Here is a 23,754-nt window from a genome sequence, read left to right as displayed (position 1 = left end):
TCGAACACTCTTGGAGGTAAAACTCCTCTATACGACCCAACATTGAGCAGGAAATCTCAGAGCCCGAATCGGCCTCGGCACAGCCTGGTTCTGTTTAGCGACGCTGGGTTTACATGATCGCCAGCCACGACTGCCATATTGACAGACCCTCCTAGAACTAAAATCAGCCATGCACCCTCACGCCCACCACTGGCGTTCGACTCCGCTGTAATAGTTTCTATTTGTGGAAGAGGAAGGATATAAACAAATGCATTAGCTTTGCCTCGCCACAGAAACGACAGGGGAAAACAAGTCAAAGTGAACAGCGGGAAAGAGAGGAGGTGAGGCGGTGGGTGCAGAAAGGAGTGGGGGAAGGCAGGAATGAAATGAAAATGTTGCGATTGGGATGTAAAACTGCAAAGTGGCGTGAACAGATAAGCGATGGAGAGAGAGAGAGTGAGTGAGGGAGGACGAAGATGGTGTGAGTATATCCAATCTGCAACCCTGTCAATAAGAAATGCAGTGTTTACTGCCCACACATCCCTACCCCTTTTACAGGCACTACACATGCAGCGAAGACTGTCTCGCGTCAGCCGTATTGATCATGTGCTAGGGCAGACAGGCAGCCTCTGCTGATTAAATATGTTGGATGACTTCCATTGTGGAGCTTCGTCTTCAAAGTGGTTCCGAAGCTCTGGATCAAACGTGGAGTGTCGTAAGTAATTACGGATAGTAATGATAATGACTTTGTTCTGTTCTGGATGACTGTTTGATGAAGTTTGTTATGCTTCTTCTGTGGCTCTGAAGTTCAAAGAGGCATGCCGATCACTTTCTGAAGTGAATGAAATGGTTCCTGTCGTTAAATTGACTGTATAATAAAATAATTTGCAAGCTCATGAACTCTGTAAATCTATAATCATTCTTCTAGAAAATCACTGCCAGGAATTACTCACCCCTTGCAAAAAAATTATTAAGGCAATCGTGGTATTTTGGCTAAAAGCCCATATCCTAACGTAATCCCAACAAAAAAAGTTATCTTTTTGTGCAACAAAGCCACTTAGGGGCACCAAAAAGAAAAAAAAAACACTATATTCAACAATCTATAAAATATATATTATATATATTCCAAGTCTTCTGAGGGCATATGATAGCACTGTCGTATGCAAAGGATCAATTGTAATTGACCATTTGTGCTTGTATGCTTAGGTTTATACAAAATCGAGTGCGTCATCATGTCAAACACCAAACATCACTGGTTTGAACCAAATTGCTTCCAAAAACTTGCAGTAAATTTGTATGGACTATTTTTATGGTGCCTTTTATTGTGCTGTTTGTCATGTTTTGGAGCTTGACAGCCCCTGGTCACTATATTGTTTTGTAGTATAAATGTTTTAAAAAATCTCTTTGTGTGCTCCATGGAAGAATAAAAAATATATATCCTGTACACTACAGTCTGAGGTCAGAAAGATACAGCGTAAGTATTCACAGCACTTCACGTTTTCCACATTTTATGTTATGTTACAGCCTCATTCCAAAATGGATTCAATTCATTTTTTTCCTCATTATTTCCTCATAATTCCTCATAATTCAAACAATACCCCATAATGACAACGTGAAATAAGTTTGTTTGAAATTTTTCCAAATGTATTAAAAAAATAAAAATCACATGTATATAAGTATTCACAGCCTTTGCCATGACACTCAAAATTGTCAGGTGCATCCTGTTTCCACTGATCATTCTTGAGATGTTTCTATAACTTGATTGGAGTCCACCTGTGCTAAATTCAGTTGTTTGGACATGACTTGGAAAGGCACACACCTGTCTATATAAGGTACCACAGTTAACAGCGCATGTCAGAGCACAAACCAAGCCATGAAGTCCAAGGAATTGACTGTAGACCTCTGAGACAGGATTGTATTCGAGGCACAGATCTGAGGAAGGGTACAGAAATATTTCTGCAGCATTAAAGGTTAACATAAGGTTGTAGTCTCTGTTACCATTAATGGAAGAAGTTTGAAACAACCAGGACTCTTCCTAGAGCTAGCCTCCTGGCCAAACTGAGCAATTGATGAAGAAGGGCCTTATCTGGTGACCAAGAACCTGAAGGTCACTCTAGTCGAGTGCCATGATCATATATGCAGATGGGAGAAACCTACAGAAGGATAAACGTCACTGCAACACTCCACCAATCTGGGCTTTGTCAATGTGGCAGACTCAATACTTTCCTCCGTGAAGACACATGAAAACACACTTGGAATTAGCAAAAAAAGCACCTAAAGGACCCTCAGACTCTGAGAAACAAGATTCTCTGGTCTGATGAACCTCAATTCTGAGAATCGTGTTTGAAGGAAACCACCTCTGCTCATCACCTGCAGAGTACCATCCCAAAAGTGAAGTGGGCTGGTAGCAGCCTCATGCTGTAGGGCTGTTTTTCAGCTGCAGGGACTTAGGGACTCATCAGAGTAAGAAAAGCTCAGTACACCAAAATATAGAGAGAGCCTCAATGAAAACCCAGTCCAGAGCATTCAGAACATCAGACTGGGCTATATGAACCAAAATATAGAGATAGCCTTAATGAAAACCTAATCCAGAGAATTCAGAACCTCTGACTGGGCAGCAGGTTCACCTACCAACAGGACAATTACACTAAGCACACAGCAATAGTAGCTTATAGACAACTCTGTGAATGTCCTTGAGTGGACCAGCCACAACCTGGGCTTGAACCCAATCAAATATTTCTGGAGAAACCTAAAAATGTGCGTCAACCCCCATCCAACCTGACAGCTTGAAAGGTGAACAGGAGAGGAGAAGAATGGCAGATAATTGCCAAATGATGATGATGAGGATTTTGATAGCTTGTTGCATCATACCCCAAAATATTTCAGGCTGTAATTGGTGCCAAAGGTGCTTCAACAAAGTATTGAGCAAAGGCTGTGAATACTTATGTACATGTGATTTTTATTTTTAATTTTTTATTTTTTCATAAATTTGCAAAGATTTCAAACAAACTTCTTTCACATTGTCATTATGGGGTATTATTTGTAGAATTCTGAGGAAAATAATGAATTTAATCCATTTTGGAATGAAGCTGTAACATAAAATGTGGAAAAAGTGAAACTTTGTGAATACTTTCTGGATGCACTGAATATTTATTCACATTTGTTAAGGAAATTATTTTTTTTTACAGCAAGGAGGCATAAAATCGATAAAAATGTGACAGTAAATACTTTTACATTATTACAAAGAAGTTCTAATTTAATTAAATGTTGTCTTTTGAATTTAGAAGTTTTGAATATCCTGAAAAAATATAAATAATAATTTTCACAAAAATATTTAACAGCACGACTGTTTTCAACTTTACATACACTATTTACTATCAAAATTACATGCGCTCCAGTTTTCCACAAAACTGCAAATCATGCACCTTCATTGTAGTTTTCATTCTAAAAATTTATTTTATATTGAATAAGATGATGCAAATACTTTTCCTCCACATTGGATGCCCATCCAAAAACTCCGTCTGTGATGCTTACGTATTTTTTGTTGAATTTTTTTTTTTCACAATATAAATGCATAAAGACATTCTGCATTCCATAAAGGTCACTAGTGTGACCTTTAACTCTATTAGAAGCAGAACCTACAATATATTCATTCTAATGGTGTCACAATAGTACACCTTAGCATTTTAGCATAAACTGTTTTCCCAAGCGAGACAAAGGTCTGTATACCAAGCAGTTCAGATGAGGATAGAACCAATTACAATTGGGCCAGTGATGATGACTTTTTTTCAATGTCAGAGAATTGACTGGCCCAGAATCGAGCATGACATAAAGCTCCAACTATCTTTTCTGACAGGCTCGTCTTCATCTCAGTAACTCTTACATTTTCATTCCCTCCTCTGACCTCAATCAAGGCCTTTCGCTTTTATCATAGCACAATTTCCATCACAGATATAAACTCATTTGCGTTCATGAAGGTCAATGACTGAATGAACACAAATGGAGAGAGTTATCTGGACATGGCTAGTCTTACAGCAGAATCTAATGTCATTATTATGACGACTCGGTAAATAAGCGGCTCTCAAAGACATCGCCGCAAAGCAGGACGGAGCCGGTGAAGGACGGAGCCGCGTTGGAAAACCTACTGGCGGGGAAACACACGACACATTGTGCAGCACACACACACACACACACACACACACACACACACGTAACAAGTAATATTGCACTCCTCCTGTAAATATACCCTTCCCAGAGCAACCACTAATGAATGTTAATTTCAGTCCCCTGGTGCTGATCCAATATGCTGATAAAGAGAGAGTGTGTGCTTCTTTGTGTGTGTGTGTGTGCGTGTGTGTGTTTGAGGCCCGGGGGGCCACCTAAGCATCTCGTGGAGCGGCGCTTTCATATTGAACATTAGTAAAATGGACCAGAACGCCTGGCTTTCTTCTCTCGTCTGTAATTAACGAGTTGATTATTAAAATGAAGCTGTAGATCTTTCCTTAAGCATGCTGATATCATGCTCTATGCAGATGCTCTCACAAGGGTAACTGTAGTGGAGCTGCTCTGTATCAGGTGCAACTATCAGTGGCGCTCGGGGGCTCTCACGAGACCAGCGCCATCCTTGACCTCTGCTGTGGTTTCCTCTCTCTACTCGCTTTCCAAAATCCTCCAGAAATAGAAGAAAATATTGATATTCAATCTTGTGTGGGGTTATAGTATCATCTTGCTTGTCCACCAAGTGATAAGATTCATACATTGAAGCCTGCATTTATAGTCCACATGGTAGCTATACATGGTCCAAATGTTTTGAATTTTAACAAATAAAGAATGAAAATTAAAAGTGAAACTTTTTTTTTTTGTGATAACAGTGAATTATATTCTGCAAAATTATTATTATTTTTTTTTATTTGTAAGTAGAAAATATATTGTATGCTATTTGTAAAAAAAAAAAAAAATACAAGACACTTTAAAAATAAAAATAAAATAGAAATTTATTATTTTACTATTATCTTTTTAAGGTCCATGTTTTTATTGTTATTTTATTAAAACTATATATATATATATATATATACAATTATAAAATGTGTAATTATTTGTAACAACATAAGATATATATACATATACATATGAGATACATGTTAAAACTTTTCAATTAAAAAAATATCAATTGTAAATTATATATTTTTTTTATAAAATAATTGTTTTATTTTTTACATATTACTAAATATAATTATAAATTATATTATCATCATCACCATAACATTTTGAGTGAAAAGTTGGAATTATGTTTATATACTATATATGTGTGTGTGTGTGTGTGAGACCCTGGACCACAAAACCAGTCTTAAGTAGCACAGGTATATATAGCAATAGCCAACAATACACTGTATGGGTCAAAATTATAAAAAAAAAAATTCCATGAAGATATTTTGTAAATTTCCTACTGTTGATATATCAAAACTTAATTTTTGATTAGTAATATGCAGTGCTAAGAACTTCATTTGGACAACTTTAAAGGTGATTTTCTCAATATTTAGTTTTTTTGCACCCTCAGATTCCAGATTTTCAAATAGTTGTATCTCAGCCAAATATTGTCCTATCAATATTTACAAACCAACATGTATTTACAATATATAAGAAACCATACATCAATGGAAAGCTTAGCTTTCAGATAATGTATAAATCTCGATATAAAAAAATTAACCCTTGTGGTCCAAGACAAGGTCACATACATGTATTCATTTTTTGCTAAATTTTATTCATTTCTAATTATTTTATTACATTTTTTAAAATACAAAATTATGCAAAAACAAGCTATTTGTTTTTACTTATAGCTAATATTCTACAAATAAAATATTCAAAATATTCTACAAATAGAATAACTATTGTAAATCCACACACACACACACACATATATTTTTAAATACAGATTACAGATGACAAATTGTCATCATAACATTTTGAGTGAACATTTTAATTTACTTTAAAATACAAACAAAAATACAAAAATGGAAATGTTAATTTCATTCTTTTAAGTAAAAGAACAGTAAAAAAAGATGTTCCTTGCACAATTCACTTCTGTTTACATTTTATTTAAATTTAGTTACGTTTAATGTGACATTTTTCCAGTTTACAATTTTATTTTATTTTATTTAAGTCTATTTTAAGATTAAGAACATTTTGTAGGTTGATTCATATTACCACTTATGTTTTTGAACTATACAGGCACCACAAACTTTAGGGTCACATTTTAACGTCACTTTTTTTTTTTCAGTGAATTTTTGTCAACCTACCGTATGCTGTTTTAGCATAAATTATATAGGACTTGTATGGTCTATAAAGGAAAATAAGAACGATCACTTGCAAAGTTCTTGACATGTCACTGCACTGCTCGTATAAGAGGCTAATGGAAGTCTTGAGCACATAATGTATGTACCGCCAGCTACGGTTCATGAACAATAGCAATTTCTGCTCTAAAGTGACATGGTTCACCCAAGTGTTAAAAAATAACGTTAAAAGCCCATGTTGATATAGTGGCAAGCACAATTTAACTGTGAATGTAATTGCAGCTTTACAGCTAAAGGTCCAACCTGCTAGATTAACCCTCTGATCCAGGCCAATTTCAGCTCATGATTCACACAGCAGTGTTTGCAGTAAATAACACAGTGAAAATGAAACCTTTAAACTTTTCTGTGTTCAGCATACAGCTGTTTGTGTGGACAGCGAATATGTCAATGAGGCAATTTCTTCAGCAATGTCCCTCAGTTTCTCACATACAGTAATAATACTATATCAGCCTCCAAAAATAATGACAAGCAGGCAGCAGAATATTTATCTAGAATATATATCTTTTTTGATTAAATGTTCTATTTATTATACATGTATCAATCTCAGCAGCAAAAAACAAAAACAAAAATATGTAAATGTACATCAAAGAAAACAAATGAGTCATCTGCATAATAAAAATATAAACATAAAAAAAGAAAGCAAATGAGGCAGCACAAGTCAAATCAATTTAGGACAACAGCGCCTTCTGTTGGTGTGAAATTGAAGCCTGTGATGAGAGACGGCCGTGGCACAAGAGTGTCTGTAACATGTCATTCATTTGACCTTCTCTTCTATTCATAATTCATATCATGAGAATTAAAAAGATCAATGAAATCATGCAGTTACAGGAATTAAAATTAAAATACTATTGTAAATTTTTTTTAAATTTGCACCTTTGCACATTGTCATGTATGATGATGGTCGTCTAATATATATATATATATATATATATATATATATATATATGAAGAGTTCAGATGCAAAAGCCTCTAATTGCTGTCTGAAATGTTCTTCTAAAATGAGCATTTTTATCGGGCTCCTATATCTGTGTTCAGTTTTCACTTTAATTGCATAGAAATAGTAAAATTACTGAACCTAACATAGGATCCTGATTAAAAAAATGCATATTTTAGATGAAAATTTAAGATGGCACTTAGACAGCATCTGAACTCTTCATATATATATATATATATATATATATATATATATATATATATATATATATATATATATATATATATATATATATATATATATATATATATTATATATTATATATATTAGTTTTATTGTGTTAGTTAACTGTATTTTTAACCTAATCAAAATAAACCAACTGCAGTTTGATTGAGATTAATTGGAATGCACAATGAAATAAATTAAATTGCTAAAAATGGAGTTATCTGTTTCTGCAAATGAGCTATATATGAACATAATATATATATAATGTATGCATAGGTGAAAGATTATACTGTACATTGTAATGGGTTGTTTTTATACCCATTTCATCCTAAACACCATTTAATTATGTCTACTAAAAGGATGAAAAATGGTTATGAAAAGCTAAATTTACCAACATCATAAGTGTACTTTAAGGAAAAACTAAAATAGTACAAATATATACGACCTTTTCAAATATTTCTTGCAACTTAACTGGTGCTTTTTTCATATTTGTTTGAAATCCATGTACTATTTTCAGATCAAAAACCCATGAGAGATCACAGTATAGGAGAGTTCAAGAGAATAGATCACCTTGGACAACAAACGCATGAACAAGCACACGCAGTGCAGCTCTGTCCCCGCTGTTGCGCTTGCTTATGGATTTGCTCCAGGATGTTCCTATGGAAATAGAGAGGAGAGGAACGTATCTAATGCCAGGTGATGGATTTCTGTTCATGAGAAGGACTTTAATGAAAAAGCTCTCAACCACGAGGTGAATGTGTCGGCAATATACATCTTCTTTTCAAACCCCATCATAGGTGGACATCAAAAACCTCATCCTGTTCCTCCTGAGAGCCGTCTGTGATGACTGTGGAGTAACAGAGAGAGAGAATAAAAGGCTGAGAAAGAGTCACTCTGCGAGTTATCATCGTTTACTCTTTAAAAGATAAATAGTACAGTCTACTAGACAGGACATGGATTCTACTGCAGTAGCATATGCACAATGTTGTCCAAAGACCACTAGTCAAAGTGCTTAACATTTTTCTAATTGAACATTACATTCAACTTGACAAATTTTTATTTTATCTGTAAGGACATGGCAATGCATGTATATTTACAGTAAAATACAGAAACATCTTTTTTTAAAATTAAATAAGAATAATTTAATAAAAATAACAATTCAAATAAAATAAAACAGAACCAAAATAAAATGTGTAAATAAAAATCAAATATTTTATAAAATTAATTTATATTATTATTTTATTTTTTTTGTGATTCAGTATTTATTTAAATGTATTTTTTCAATTTAAATTCTATTTTGAATTCCATATTTCTATTTTGGACCCCACATCTGTAGGTGTTGGATTATATAGTGTAGCGTGTGCGTGTGTCTTATGTTCAAGTATGCTTAAATGTGTATTTACCCAGGGACTCTGCTATCGGCTCTGTGCTGGAGGGAGGCGGAAAGCTGAAAGAGCGTGTGGCCTTAAAGGAAGCGTCACTGTGAGAACTGACACTCTGTGCACGCTTACGGCACTCGATTGCCAAACGACTGCAACAGTCTTTATGACAGCTCACCCCACACACTGAGAAAACACAGAGGAGGGTCACCGGGCCACATTTGCACAGGAAAAAGACAAGAGTTAAGGTCTACATTTGGTTTCATACCTTTGCATTTGTATCGCTGTTTGTAAAATCCCCATATCTGCAAGAATTAAATATATATATATTTATATGCAAATATAATTGCATTAAATAAGTCACAATGAGAGAATATAAGAAAAACATGGAACATTTTTTAAATGGATATATATATACACACTATATTGCCAAAAGTATTGGGTCACCCCCTTCTAATGAACATGTTGACTACTTTAGTCATTTCTATGAGTACAAATCTTAATGTTAAAGCATATAATGATATTCTAGGGAATTGTGTGCTTCTAATTTTATAGCAATAGTTTGGACAGGACCCTTTTCTATTCTAACATGACAGTGCCTCTGTGTATAAGACACGGTTCAAAAAGACATGATTTATTCAGTCAGCGTGGAAGAACTTGACTGGTCTGCAGAAAGTCAAGTCCTGATCCCAGCTGAACACCTCTGGTGTGACTTTAAATGCAGACCTTGAGCCTCATCACCAAACACCAATGACTTGTATAGACACTATAAGGACTAAAGTGTTCTTTAGACCAGAAAAAGGCACTAACAAAACTGTGGCAACAAAGATGGAAACATAATTCATGTATTTAAAAATTGTATTTCCATCTCTGTTACAACAGTTTTGTTGTGTGTGTGTGTGTGTGTGTGACCCTGGACCACACAACCAGTCATAAGAGTCCATTTTTTTAAAATTGAGATTTAAAAAAAGCTGAATAAATAGGCTTTTCGTTGATGTATGGTTTGTTAGAATATGACAATATTTAGCTGAGATACAACTATTTAAATATGTAGAATCTGAGGGTGCAAAAAAAAAAAAAAAAGCCTTTAAAGTTGTCCAAATGAAGTTCTTAGCAATGCATATTACTTTTTGTAATATTACAATGAATATTAAGTTTTGATATATTTATGGTAGGAAATTTACAAAATATCTTCATGGAACACGATCTTTACTTAATATCCTAATGATTTTTGGCTATTGTGACAAATATATCCATGCTGCTTATAACTGGTTTTGTGGTCCAGGGTGTGTCTCTCTCTCTCTCTCTCTCTCTCACACACACACTTTACTGCTTAATTGTGCTAATGTTATGACTGGAGTCTATACAGTATTTCATGTAAGTGGACTAAAAATACTACTTATTCCTTTACATTTAAAAACCTTGTAATAAAGAAAACTTGGCCTGAGTGTACCTTAAATTTAATAAAATTGAAAAAAGCTTTTTAAAAATACTGGTTCAACAAAAACACTGAAGAAAAAAGAAAACAGGTTCTTTACTCGGGTGGACCTTGACAGGAAATTAGAAAATAGGAAGTGGTTACTATCTACACCCAGTAACCAACTGTGAACATAACAACATCTTTCCCACAGACAAACCCTTAAACCCTGCTGCACTCGCACCAAAAACAGCACAAGCACTATAAACCTCTGACAGCAGAGACAAATATGAACGAATGCAAGCCATATATACGATCTGGCTTACGACTGATAATAAAATAGGCATTATGTGCATCTGTGCTTTTTGAAATAAATACAGATCTGGATGTCTGTTTCTCATGATGCTGAAAAGATCTTATTTCATCTCTTTTGTGGGTTGTCATCACATTGAAGATGAAGATAAAGAGACTGAGCCCCAAATAAAATGTGCACTCACCAAATGAGAGCAGTGCCGACAAAATGAAGGTTTGACACTGCTCGCCTCTGTAAACGTGTGAACAAAACCCATCTTACAGTTCTGTAACGAGCTCGCCTTTGTGAAGTACTCAATCATCTCCTCACGGCTAATTTTACAGTCCCTGGGAGTGAAAATGAAAAAGAGAAAGATGGGGCCTTTACTGTTGTGTAGACTTTGACAAATGAGGGAAAATAATTACTCCAGATACACTGGACAGATGTATTGATAAACCCACTGGTTTTGGTCCAGTTCATCTAACTTGCCGAGGTAAGGGAAATTGCTCCTGATGGTCTCAAACTCTCCTTGGGAAATGTAGCCATCGCCATCAGTGTCGAAATTTTGGAACACTGACTGAAAGTAAGACATCTTCCAATTAGTTCTCTTTCAGCACAAGTTCATTTAATACGCAACTTTCTGGAATTCTTGTCAAATTTGTGCAATATCACACACACAACAGTGTTGATCATTATTTGTTGTTCAGCACAATGGCATGATTGTAAATATTATATTTTTTTTAATCAGCCAGTCTATAAACAAAAAGTTATCACATAACTTACATTTGCTCCAGTAATGAAAATATTTGTAAACTAAAAGCAGAATTAAGTGGTTTCATGTTTCAAGGTTACATTCCACTTTCTTTCTTTTTTTTTATAAATCAGTGTTTTTGAACAAATCAGTTGTGTGATAGATTTAATGATTTACTCAAAAGGTCTGTCACTTGTTTCATTCCTGATTCAACAAGTTTTTTTGAATGATTCAGTTGAGTGAATGATTCAGTGTTGCACTCATAATGCCAGTTAATTATTTAACTCCTGAATGAATCAGTGTGTTTGAAATGTCAGTCACTTGTTTAATTTGTGTGTGTGTGTGTGTGTATGTGTGTTTTTGAACAAATCGGTTGAGTGAAAGATTTAATGACCCACTCATAAGTTCAGTCAATTGTTTAATTTTTTTTGAATGGATCAATGTTTTTAAACAAATCAGTTGAGCGAAAGATTTAATAACTCACTCATAAGGGCATTCACTTGTTTCATTCCTGATTCAATGAGTTTTTTTGAATGAATCAGTTGAGTTAATGATTAAATGTCTCACTCATAAGGTCATCCAATTGTATAACACCTGAATGAATAAGTGTTTGAAAGTATTAATTGAGTGAATGATTCAGTTACTAAGTCATAAAGAAAGTTACTTGTTGCCACCTACTGGCATAACAATGAAATCAACAGAAAGAGTCACTGAAAAATCCCCACAACTAAAACATAGACTGACAGTATGGCTGGAACAAGAAAAGTGCATAACTGACTGTTGTCACATGCAACCAGCTAATTCTTGCATTTATATACTATTTCCAAACAATTAGTTTATTTGAAAACCAAATAATTATTCAGAAAAATAAGTGAATTGAAAGTAGTTTGGGTCACATACCTCCACCATTTTTTCAATGTGCTTGTTGATGATGGTTGGATCTGCTTTGGGTTTGACTGAAGATGACCACTGTTCTATTAGAGGAGACTGTGACTTTGAGCTGGAAGTCTAAGAGGCCAGAAATCAATGATATATTCACTTAGCAAGTGAAAATAAGGCACCAGTAGATTTGGATAAATGACTGCTGTCCATTGGTTGAACAGAATAATTATAGAGTAGTGGTTCAGTCTCCCAGCTGCAAGTCAACATAAGTGGATTATGCAAGCAACATGGGAAAATTAATCTGTCAAATTGTGTCATGAGTGGTTGTAATTGGTGGTTTCTACCTCATGGAGGCCACTGATTTGCTATCTGAGCAGTTGTTATGTCGGTGGGGTGACTCACTGATAGTTTAATGCTGCGAGGCTCCCTCTGTAGAGATAGCTGATATATCTCATCCTCTGAGTGGTACTGGTCCAAAGACACCTGGACAGGAACACAATAAATGTAAATTATGAACCATAATTGATAATTGACATAGATTTGAGAAATCCATCACATCATTATATCAACCTCAATGTCGCCTGCTTAACTATCAATTAACTAAAAATGTATATAATTTAAAGGAATATTTAAAAAAAATACTTATTCATAGATATATTTAATTTATATGTATTTATTTTCTTATAAAATCCTAAAATCTATTAAAAATGAATTACAAATAAATATAGAAATTATATAAAATATAAATGTATACAAATTTCAAATATATGCTATTTTTTTATACTTTCTATTCATCAGAGAATCCAGAGAAGAAGAAAAAAGTATCACAGTTTTGCCATCATAGGAATAAATTACATTTTAAATGCATTAAAATAATAATAATAATAACTGTGATTAGAGCAAACCCATTCCACCCATAACAGACTTACTATAAGCAGATTCAGCAGGTCTGAATTGGCTTCTATACTGGGTGGAGTGCTTTGAATGAGTGCCAGCTCTTCTAGGATGGCATACAATTGATGGGTCTTGGTTAGGTTGACCCTAGTCTTCACCGGGTCAAACCAATCAGGCAGGGCCACATGGACGGCAATCAGATCCTTCAAATGCACACCAAGGATTGGGAAGCGGAATCCTGAACATTCTGTGAAACGCTGACGATAGCGACTGTAGTTTCCAGAGGATGTGACCAGCTCCACCAATCCATCAAACACCTGATTAAACGCATAAGAGAACATCGGTCAGGATGAAAGCCTGGTGCAGTCGCAATATGAGGAAAGGGGATTTTGGTACATAGGTACAAGATATTCCTGCTCATGTTTGGTTGCCTGAAAACAGAGCACTTGACTTGAGTATTGATATTTCTGTGCAATCTGGCAGAGAGTATGAAAATGGCACTCAATCCATCCACTCAAAAGTGGACTTTAAGAATCTTATCTGTCATAGCCAGAGTTGGAGTGTTACAGCTGTTTGTTTTTCTTGCCAGGATTGGAGGTGTGTTTACAAAGCAGCTCTCTGACAGTCCTCACCTTGCGAGTCTCACTGCCGATGAGCGCCTGCGTAGCCTTCAGTCTAGCAATAGAGCTATTGCTGAGCCCACCCACTACAGCCATCAGTGTGTTGAAGTTCTGCAGCTGCAGTAGCCTCTACACACACACACACACACACACACAGAGTACAATATGTATATATTCATTTCAAAATCCTAAAACATTTTTTTTTTTCAGTTTTAAATTAGATTCAGAATCCCCAGATCTTCAATGTGGTCTGAGACTTTTGGACCCCGCTGTAAACAGATTACATGTCTTAAAATATAAGCGATCGAGCGAGTTGGATTAACCTGGGCCACTTTGATGAATTCACTGATGACAGTGGCTCTCTGCTGAGCTGTAGGCTTACTGAGAACCATGATCTGGATCCACTGGGAAACACTGTTAAACAGAGTAATGAAACGCTCCAGAATGGGATTATCCACCGTGCAGCCGTGCATCACGAAACTGTGGTAGTCCTGGAACTGAGGGGGAACAGATTTTTCATTTGTAATATGAACTCAGACTCGAGGTCATGCTATTACGAGCACAAAGACACGGCTAAATACTGCATCTATAAATTAAGAGACTTACCAGAATTTTGCAAAATGATTTATACTCCATATACGTTAGGTGTTCAGCCAGGGTGGAAGCATCCAGGTGGTCAAAAAGAAGAGAGGTCTTGCGTTTCTTCTGGACAGTTTCATCCAGTTGACGTCGCCATTCGAAAGATGGGCTACAGGCAAAGCAAACAAGACATTGTTTTTCTGTTCCTTGTCCTATATGCCTAAATATCAAGTACGCAACTTCTTCTATTTTATTGTATTACACTAATGGGTCAGTGACATGACACTCTAGATCTATTAAGTTATCAAGAGACAACAGACACATTCATACAAATGTGTCGAATACACCTCTCTCTCTGTCTGTCTCTCTCCCTCTCACACACACACACACACACTATATATATAGTTAAATATTTGAAAAACATTGTTTTTCTGTTATTTATCAAATCAAATCAAAGTTTGTGTGTTGTAATCAACATCCAACATCGAAAACCTTTTTAATGTCACCATGAAATAAGAAATAACTGTATACACATACAAACACACACACACACACACACGTACATATATGCATATTACAGTTTTTTTTACAACTGCTTACACACAAAATCTTTACTTGTCACACAATTTTTTAAATCTGACACTCAAACGCCAGAACCACACACAACAAATCTGCAAAACCATACACTAATTCTCAGCCTTGGACTCAGTTTTCAATTTCATAAAACACTTTTTACAAAACACAACACACAATTCTCTGTGTAACACATAAAATCTAACAAGATTTAATATTATGGCAAAGGTGTTTGCAAATGTTTGCTTTTGAGATGTGTTTGTGATATTTTGAATGCAGTGCTTCATTTTGCAAGAGATTTAGCATTTTATGTTTTAAAAATGTGTGTAAGCAGTTGAAAAAACATGTATATATGTATATTTTTGTGATACACATATATGTACATCACAAATACTAAGAACTTTTTTTACAAGAACTTGGTATATTTGTTTTTAACTAGACTTTTCCATCATCTTTGGCATTCTTATTTGTCATTGACCTAAGAACTTCTAGCTGTTTGAGTATGTCAGACATGCAGCTTGTTTGTGATGTTCAGTACACTATCCCCCCACATTCTCCAGCCCTCTGTATCAAAGGAGCAGCGGTTTGGGTGAGTTCTGTGCCCCTGTGACTCACATGCTGTCTATGTCGATGAGCAGACTACGCCTCACATCTCCATTCTGCTCCAGTCGCTCTTTCAGACCGCGAATCTGCTCAGCCAGAGCAGGGTTCAGGTCAAACTCAGCTGGGAACTCAGATATCCAGTACCTGACAGAGAAAGAGAGACAGAAGACAGAGAGAGCTATGACACAGAGTAGCTGTGCATGAAATAGGTCTAGGCAAGACATCAGGAGAACGAGTATTTTTCCGTGAATAGTCTTGCCTCAACTGCTTTATGTGAATTCACAATTCACCTCTGTGATACAACCCAGCTGCCTTATGACAAAGAACATCCACATCTTTACAAGAAATATGCACTGCATGGCCAGATAGTATGTGGACACCACAGACATAGATGCTTTTGAGCATGAAATAGGTCTGCATAAATGCATACATGTCAAAACCATTAGCATTAATAGGGAGTTCTCCTTAAGGGGGTGTTCACACATAACACGGTTTGGCTGGTTTTCCACAGTTTTTTTTTTTTATGTTAACATCAAACACACTAGATGGACGTCTTTGAACACTCCTCTTACATATCCCATCTTTTGCAGCGTCTCATTTTGATACTGCAATCTAAAAACGTGCCACTGAAGTCTCAATGCCATGCATTTTTTCCCATTCCACTGTCCTGCATCTCACATTTTTAAACGCAAAAACGTGTTGTGTGTGAATGGCCCCTAAGGAAATTTGCAAGCTGTGAATGTCGATATAACTGATTTGGGCGAACACAGCATGCAGCGCATTTAAACAATTGTTTTAGACCATTAAATGACCTTTTCCTTTTGGTTAACATGTTTTCTGTTACTGTTCTGTTACATATTTTCTCTTAAATGTTTTAACAATTTACAGCATTTACATTTTTTTGACTCCACTGTCCACAAATAGGTAAAAGTGCATCTTGCAATATGGCGAAATAAGTTCTGCCTTCTAAATAAAACAACCAATGGCCAATTGGTAAGGTTATCAGATCATTGCCATTAGAAGTTCAATTTACTATAGAAACAGTTAGAAACTTAGGACTTCACAGGTGCATTGGCTGGTCCAGCCTGAAATAAAAGCTTTTTTTTTTTAACACTACACAACATTTATGAGAAAGTTCATGACAGATTTTGTTGTTGATTTGAAATATTTTAAGAGATAGTTCACCCATGTTTGTAACCAAACAGTTGACAGTAGCCAATGACAAAAAACCACTATGAAAGTCAATGGCTACTGTCAATATTTGGTTACCAACAATCTTCCAAATATCTTCAACCCCAGCAGGCACACAACGTCATAGGACGTTATATATGGTTAAATTCTGGTTGCGATGTCGGGTGGCCAAAATTCTATGTCAATTCAAAATCTAATGTCAATTTGATGTCCAATACCGACATAAGCTGACATTGATATTTGTTGTTTTTAAAATCCAACATTAAGTAAACGTCACATTGGCGTCAAAAACTGATGTCAACCCAATTTTCATTCTCAACCAAAATGCAACGTCTGTTGAAGGTAAGTAGATCAGAACAGAATTTGCATTTTTGGGTAAACCGTCCCTTTAAATGTAAGCATGGCAAGCAGTTTTGTGATTTCAGTATTTCCCCATTCAGATAGGACTTGGTCTTGGATGCCCAAAATAGGCTTTGAAAGGGACTTTGTTCTAATCTAACACCTCATCATTTCACACTGAGTTTCGTAACACAGGGTTAAAAGCAGCGCAAACCCCCTTGTGAAACATTGCTTTTAAAGCAGGGTTTAAAAATATGATAACCCAAGGTTAAGAGTAGCATGAAAAGCCCATTTAAAGCCCTTTGGAGGGGTATTGTGATACTGAAAGAGAAAAGGTAGGTGCCACTCTATTATAAAGCTTTGAATATGATTTACGGCTGTATTCTGTACTTGATTTCATGCACCTGTTACTAATGGGTTTATTTGAAACAGCTGAACCTTGGATGTCTTCAAGCTTTTAGCCATATAGTATATGTATAGTTATTTAAAAAAAAATAAACAAATAGGTGAACAAATGGCTTTTTAACCTACTTGACAAGGTGACAAATCTGAGACTGGCGATTTGCAGAACAATCCTGTTCCTGAGACCTGTAATACTGTCAAGGTAGATCCACTTCATTACTATTATCAGCTGTTAGGAGAGTGATGGGAACAGTTTGTGATGCTGTCAGCCCTCTCTATAAATGACAAACCCCACCCATGACCGAATGTACTAAGTTCTAAATGTCTACCATAAAAGTCGGCCTGTCACCTCTGAAACTAAATGTACAAAGACTTGTATTTCTTTGTCTGGTATTTGACATTAATGCTAGTTTTTTTAAATACAGAGTTCTGAGAAAGTAGAATGTGACAGGTCTGCTGAAGGAGGATACTTGTGCAGGAGTTTCTTAGCTAGGTCACTGGATGACAGGTACCAGGGATGCATGGTAAGAAACATTCGCACGAGAGACGGCTCCTTCAGAACGCCTTCATTGTCTGTGAGGAAGATAGAAAACCAGACAGAAATTTGCACATTAATTACCATGAATCCATTAACCTATGACTTTCATTTAATACTCAGCTTGAAAACTTATATATTTGTGTGTGTGTGTATATATATATATATACATATATATATATTAGCGCTGTCAAATGATTCATCGCGATTAATTGTATCCAAAATAAAAGTTTGTTTACATAAATACACACAGGACACACATATTATAAATAAATACACACACATACAGTATATATTTTGAAAATATTCACATGTATTTACATGTATATATTTATTTATATATATAATATTTAATATATAAACATAACATATTTTTCTTAAATATACACATGCTTTTCATACATAATAAATATACACAGTACACACACATATACAGTCATGGCCAAAAATATTGGCACCCTTGCAATTCTGTCAGAAAATGCAACACTTCTCTCAGAAAATTCCAATTGCAAATGTTTTGGTATTCAGGTGCTTATTGTTTTTGTTTGCACTGCAACAACACACAAAAAAGAGAAGAAAAGTCAAACTTGATCAAATTTCACACAGAACTCAAAAATGGACTGGACAAAATTATTGGCACCTTTGTCAAAATTGTAAGAAAGCATGTGATGCTCCTGTAATTTGCATTTAGACACACCTGTGGTAAATAACAGGTGTGGGCAGTATACTAATCACACTTGCAACCAGTTACACTGGCTGTGTCCAAATTCAGGGTCTGCATCCTTCGGAGTACTCATTTGAAGGATGTTACGTCACAGCGCCGTGACGAAGGCTGTCCAAATTCGTAGGATCCTTCAAATGCGGTCCACAAATACGTCCTCCTTTTCCCCGAATTGGAAGGATGGGTGTGGTGGATCCTTTCCCGTCCTACCTATCCCATAATTCTTTTCGGCAGAGCGTAATGGCGGACGAAGCGAGCGGTAGCGGAGTGGGAGAGGAGTTTCTCTGACAAAACAAGCTAAAGTTTATGCTTCGGCTCAATGAATTTGTAGGAGAAATTAGTAGAATACTTAAAAACAAATAAAAATAGGCTATAATGGCTTACCTGGATGTGACTGTCTTGTAGTCTGATATAAAAAACTCTCCGACAACGAGCAAAGAAAGTATTTAATTTATTTAATTGCTTTATTTCTTCCAAAAGAATTAAAATGAGAAGAATAACTCTTTGTTTGTCCATTTTCCCGCTTCTTGCTTGGCGCTGTCACGGTTGCTAGGCGACAGGATATGAGCAACGGGTAAGGGAGGGAACTGAAAGAAGGGTAGGCTGTCCAAATTCACAAACACCGACTTCCGGGTTTTGCGGACGTCGGAGGATCCCTCCTCCTTCAACCGGGTAGGAAGGATCCGGGTAGGAAGGATCCTAAGGAGGATGCAGACCCTGAATTTGGACACAGCCACTGTCACACTGAGCATGGAGAAAAGAAAGAAGTGTAAAGAGTTGTCTGTGGATTTGAGAGAAAAAATAGTGGAAAAACATGGACAATCTCAAGGCTACAAGTCCATCTCCAGAGATCTTAATGTTTCTGTGTCCACTGTGTGCAATATCATCAAGAGGTTTACAGCCCAGGCACTGTAGCTAACCTCCCTGGACGTGGACGGAAGAGCAAATTTAATGAAAAATGAAGGATTGTTCGAATGGTGGATAAAGAACTCCGATTAACTTCCAAACAAATTCAAGCTGATCTGCAGACACAGGGTTCAACAGTGTCAGCTCGCCAGATCTGTCGCCATCTGAATGAAAAGGGACGCTATGGTAGGAGACCACTGCTGACACAAAGGCATAAAAAAGCAAGACTGGAGTTTGCCAAAACTTATGTGACAAAACCACAATGCTTCTGGGAGAACGTACTGTGGACAAATGAGACATAAGTAGAGCTTTTTGGTAAAGGACATCATGGCACTGTTTACAAAAAAAGAAATGAGGCCTTCAAAGAAAAGAACACATTCCCTGCTGTCAAACATATTGGAAGTTCAAAGATGTTTTGGGGTTGCTTTGCTGCTTCTGGCACTGGATGCCTTGACTGTGTGAACGGTATAATGAAATCTGATGATTAATTAAGAATTTTACAAGTGTCAGAAAGCTGCGTCTCCACCAGAGGTCAGGGGTCTTCCAGCAGGACAATGACCCATAACACACTTCAAAAAACACTCATAAATGGTCATAAAGAAAGTGCTGGAGAGTTCTGAAATGGCCAGCAATGAGACCAGATCTGAATTCCATAGAACACCCATGGAGAGATCTCAAAACAGCAATTGGGAGAAGGCATCCTTCAAATCTGAATGACCTGGAGCAGTTTGCAAAAGAAGAGTGGTCCAAAATTCCAGTAGAGAGGTGTAAGAAACTCATTCATGGTTACAGGAAGCAATAGATTTCAGTTATTTTTTCCAAAGGGGGTGCTACCAAAAATTAAGTTATGGGTGCCAATAATTTTGTCCAGTGCATGTTTTGGGTTCTATGTGGAATTGTATCAGATTTGACTTTTCTTCAGTTTTTTTTGTGTTGTTCCATTGCAAAAAAAAAAAACAAACAAAAAAAACATGTGAGTACCAAAACATTTGAAACTGCAACAATTGTCTAAGAGAAGGGTTACATTTTCTGACAGAATTGCAAGGGTACCGATATTTTTGGCCATGACTGTATTATGTAAACAAAAATGTTATTTTGGATTTGATTAATCGCGATTAATCGTTGAGTTAACTTCAACCAAAGAGTCCAAACCTAAAGTTCAGCTAAAAATATCTTTGTCTTTCCCATGTTAAACTGTATCAAATAACATTTAATAATGATTAATTTAATGGCTTTGCAATGAAAGCATCATAGCTTTATGTAAAACAGATTTATATTTTATTTTACTAAATTCACACTATTATAAGTCAGGCCTAAAATACAACACTCAATTATATAGTAACAGTGCTCCATTTCTCTATCCACTAGGACAGGGTTACTCAAATCTGGCTCGCGAGATCCACTTTCCTGCAGAGTTTAGCTCTAACCCTAATCAAACACACCTGAGCATGCTAATCAGTGTCTTCAGGATCATTAGAAAATCACAGGTAGGTCAATGGATCTCGCAAGCCAAATTTGAGTATCACTGCACTAGGGGGTCGAATTGGCTTGAAAAAAATCGAAGACCCCTGAGCTAGAGAAATTAACATGAGAAACACTGAAGAGGTTTCAAGAATATCAAGAAACAGACACAAATGCGAACAGTTGAACAAGCCAGTGTTCTGACTGGCTGATCAGAGTGTTTACACAAGAGGAGGAAGCAAATATGCCCACTGACCAAAGGCTTTGATGCAGGCTTCCACCAGCTCATCCACGCTGGCTGACTGATCCGATGAAACGCGCTCCATCCCTTTCTACTTCACTGTTCTCCACAGCCCCTCCTTTCCCCCCCACTTAATTTTCCACTCCTCTCTTTGATCCCTCTCTTTTTCAGTCTGAAAACGAGACAACGCCATGCGCGGCAAAGGAAATAGAATCAATAAAGCAGAGAATGGTTCAGATGTGAGAGGTGTTGCTGGTTTTTCATTTTCATCAAAAGCAGACAAATCCTGGTCACACATGGATAATACGGTGGACAAGACTCATCCGCAGAAAAACAAGGTGCATAAAAGAAAAAAAAAAATCAAAGATCCATAGGAACTGTTCTCAGACAACAGAAGAAGAAAAAAAATAAGCCTTAGAAAGATTTTCAAAGGAACTTACCCGCTGAATCTGGCATCAATGGTCAAACAGTGATCATCTTTGAAAACAGAAGTGCTAATGAACGCTGGGCTTCAGTAGAGCCTCTCTAACCACGTACTGAAAACCACAGAGGGCCTCACTGGGGTTCACTCCGAGTGCAGCTGCCTGTAGACTCCATTTCCTGTCAGTTGAGAAATGTACAGTTGTTGCATTTCCTGTTCAGAATGTTTTGAGACTTTTTTGTCACATTCAAAACAAAAAAGGGGTGGAGGACAAAGGGTGAGAAAAAAAAAGTATTTACAACTAAATTCTTAATTAATGCTTTTGTATTGGTTCCAGTAAAAAATATCCAAATGGCTAAAAATATCTAAAGACAAACTTAGTTGAGAACCAAAACTACACACACATGTTGTTTTTTGTGGTTTATGGGGACTCTCCATAGGCGTAATGGTTTTTATCCTGAACAAACGGTGTGTGCTATTGCCCTACACCAACCCTACACCTAAACTTAGCCCTCACAGGAGACTTTCTGCATTTTTAGATTTTCAAAAAAAACACCATTTAGTATGTTTTTTAAGCCTTTTGAATTACGGGGACATAGGCAGTGTCCTCATAAACCACCTTCATATTGTAATACCTCTGTCATACCCATGTCATTATACAAATTTGTGTCCTCATAAACCACATAAACATGCACACACACACACACGAGAAGTGAAGAAATATATTATTTTAAAACAAATTAGCTTATGAAATTTTGTTTCATGTAAATTTTACTTTAATTTTATTTATAAGAAATACTGTATATATTATCTTTCTGTATTTATATATACACATATATAATAGAAAATTATTTAATAATTAATTAAAATTAAACATTCTTGCTTATGAAATTTTGCTTCATTTAAGGATAATGAAGCATGTGACTGTTTGCTTTAATGGTAAATCAGAGCATCACAGAACTGTGCTTATAAAGCTTGGGCACAACAGCGTCCATAATTCACACCGCTGAGGGTGTGATCAATGTGAAATTGAACAGTTGTGTTGGCTCCCCTCAGTGGCCACATAGTGTCAAATACTTTAATATCTCACTCTGGCTATTACTGAAGCTTGAATTGATATTAAAACTAAATTGTCAAATAATATTTAAAAAAAAAATTAAATAATTAAAACATCTTTCATTTAATACATTTTGAAAGCAATGTTTCAACAAAGTTTAAACCCTGAGCTTAATGGAATAAAGTTAAACTAGTGTTATTTTAAAGTTATATATGATAGTGATTAGGGTATGAAAATATCCAGACTGAAAAAAACTTGAATAATTTCCTATTATTATCAATATTATGTTGTCCTGTCTCATGTTTATCTTGAATTGAAGTGTAAATTTACACTATATTTAGTGTAAATATAGCAAATTAAGAAGGATCTTAACCATTAAAGCAGATCTTGGATAGAATTAAGCTTTCTATTTTTTTTTTTTTTTTTTTTACAAAACTCTAGAAACTAAGGCAAATATATCTAATACGAAGGGATTAATGATTTATTTTGCAATGCAGGGGGCTAATGAATCGTTATGATCTTTACAAAAAACAGCACATCTTATCCGGTTCTGCTCTAAAGGATTTGTGAAGGTACTGCAGGGGGTCTGCAGAGAAAAGAAAAAACATTTCCTTAAAAGAAAAAAGCACGATATTTTTAGAAAAATGAATGAATATTAAATAGCCTTATATGCATTAGCCTATAAAATGTAATAATGATAATTCGTTGGTTTTAACGTGTACAAAATGTGATTTGTTGGTCCCATGGGTTAGCTTAGAATCTGGGACTGCAATTCTCTATGAAATAAACAGTGTATTACGTTTGCAAAGCATTTCATAATTGAAATGCATATTAATTTGAACAAGATTGAGAATTCATGTGTGGTGCTCAGCTGTTGTATAGAACTATGCGAGCCGCATGCCGTTCAAATATCATGGCCTTTTAGTTGGGTCATTGCAGCTATTAATGTCTCTGGCTCGAGAGAATTCTGGGTTGTTGGAGTTGTAGTTCAACTTAAAATAC

General features: G+C 35.8%; 1 protein-coding gene across 1 annotated transcript; it reads right to left on the bottom strand.

Annotated features, from left to right (window-relative positions):
• Positions 1 to 7,608: 7,608 nt before the first annotated feature.
• rasgrp2 (RAS guanyl releasing protein 2 (calcium and DAG-regulated)) lies at positions 7,609 to 21,834 on the bottom strand. The gene is made up of 16 exons (XM_079405270.1): positions 21,715 to 21,834; positions 21,290 to 21,446; positions 17,881 to 17,983; positions 17,540 to 17,596; positions 15,491 to 15,622; positions 14,330 to 14,471; positions 14,047 to 14,220; positions 13,736 to 13,852; positions 13,139 to 13,420; positions 12,612 to 12,692; positions 12,228 to 12,335; positions 11,038 to 11,153; positions 10,782 to 10,923; positions 9,136 to 9,172; positions 8,892 to 9,053; positions 7,609 to 8,335 (listed from the first exon to the last, which is right to left on the bottom strand). Exons 2-16 carry the CDS (start codon positions 21,357 to 21,359, stop codon positions 8,280 to 8,282), a joined length of 1,779 nt encoding a protein of 592 aa, XP_079261396.1. The 5' UTR covers positions 21,360 to 21,446; positions 21,715 to 21,834; the 3' UTR covers positions 7,609 to 8,279.
• Positions 21,835 to 23,754: the final 1,920 nt, after the last annotated feature.

The sequence above is a fragment of the Barbus barbus genome (assembly GCF_936440315.1).
Source record: "Barbus barbus genome assembly, chromosome: 43".
NCBI lineage: Eukaryota > Metazoa > Chordata > Actinopteri > Cypriniformes > Cyprinidae > Barbus > Barbus barbus.
Note: the sequence above shows the minus strand (reverse complement) of the source record. Positions and strands in the feature narration are given on the sequence as shown.